Source organism: Gekko japonicus, unplaced genomic scaffold, assembly GCF_001447785.1.
Source record: "Gekko japonicus isolate JY-2015 unplaced genomic scaffold, Gekko_japonicus_V1.1 scaffold696, whole genome shotgun sequence".
Classification (NCBI taxonomy): Eukaryota; Metazoa; Chordata; class Lepidosauria; order Squamata; family Gekkonidae; genus Gekko; species Gekko japonicus.
Window position 1 is genome coordinate 764,680 of NW_015161971.1, and position 1,410 is coordinate 766,089.

The window sequence follows — 1,410 nt, forward strand, 5'->3', positions numbered from 1 at the left end:
GTATGTCGGTTGTGGGGAGGGGGAGGGAAAGGAGTCTGTGAGCCGCTCTGAGACACCTTTGGGTAGTGAAGGGCGCAGTATAAATCCAATCTCTTCTTCTTCTTCTTCTTCTTCTTCTTCCTCTTCCTCTTCCTCTTCCTCTTCCTCTTCCTCTTCCTCTTCCTCTTCCTCTTCTTCTTCTTCTTTGTGATGGACAAGAGGTAAGACGTTTCTGCTGCTACTGCAACAGAGACAGCGTGATCTAACGGACAGAGTGTCGGACTAGAATCTAGGAGATCCAGGTTTGAATCCCACCTCTGCCACGGAAGCTCACTGGGGGACCTTGGGCCAGTCACACGCTCTCAGCCCAAACCTACCTCGTAGGGCTGTTGTGATGAGAAAATGGAGGAGAGGAGAACGCTTTGGGTCAGCAATGGGGACAAAGGTGGGTGTCAGAACTGAACCCTTGCCCGGGCCGTCGGGCCATCATACTGGTAACTATGGTTCTCTGATGTACATAGCTATGCCCTCTTGTTGCTTCGCCAGCTGTTCTCCCTCCCTGCTTGTAGTTCCCAAGTTCCCATTTAGCACCTGCTGGCATTGTATCAATCTGTTTGCAAGGTCCTCCTCTGACATTCCTACGAGAGGGGGCGATTGAGACATGTCTGTGTGAACTGTAGATTCGCTGGGCTCGTAACTCTGTGAAAGGAAGCATCCTCCGCAAAGGCCAGTGGGAACTTTCACCGTTTCTCATTCTCATGGCCTTGCGGAGAGACTCAAGTGATAATGTTCACACCGTCCTAATTGCACTGTATTAGCCTGTCTATGGAGCTGCGGTGGCTCAAGTGGTTAAGACGCCAAACTGCAGGCTGTGGAATGTTCAGCAGTTCGAGACCCAAGTGTGCTGCATGATGGAGTGAGCTCCCATCCCTAGTTCCAGCTCCTGCCAACCTAGCAGTTCGAAAGCAAGAAAATGTAAGTAGATAAATAGGGACCACTTCAGTGGGAAGGTCACAGTGTTCCGTGCGCCTTGGTGTTTAGTCATGCCGGCCACATGACCACGGAAACGTCTTTGGACAGCGCTGGCTCTTCGGCTTTGAAACGGAGATGAGCACCGCGACCCTAGAGTCAGGCTCGACTGGCTTTCGAGCAAGGAAACCTTTACCTTTACCTTTAACCTGTCTATGCACTATGTAATCATGACGTATGAATAAGGGCTGGACCAAAGGTCTCGTAGATTCCCCATGTTGTATTATTCCTTAGTTCTGTCCAAAAAGTTCAACTGCACAGCAACTAAATCAGTTTTCTCAATAAAACCTGTAAAAGGACTTATTGCGTCTGAGTGGTTGCTGAAGAAGCTGACAGTGGGTTATAAATGAAGGAAATAAGTAAAGGACCTCTTACCTGTAAATCTTCTATCATGACGGTGTA

At 49.1% G+C, this 1,410-nt stretch overlaps 1 protein-coding gene across 1 annotated transcript in view; it reads right to left on the reverse strand.

Annotated features, from left to right (window-relative positions):
* LOC107126151 (carboxypeptidase A1-like) overlaps window positions 1-1,410 on the reverse strand; it is a 22,350-nt gene that overhangs the window by 14,858 nt on the left and 6,082 nt on the right. Inside the window, exon 3 of the mRNA XM_015429673.1 lies at window positions 1,384-1,410. This exon is cut by the window's right edge and continues 126 nt beyond it. Within this exon, the coding sequence (XP_015285159.1) occupies window positions 1,384-1,410 (27 nt within the window). The remainder of the gene's footprint in view (window positions 1-1,383) is intronic.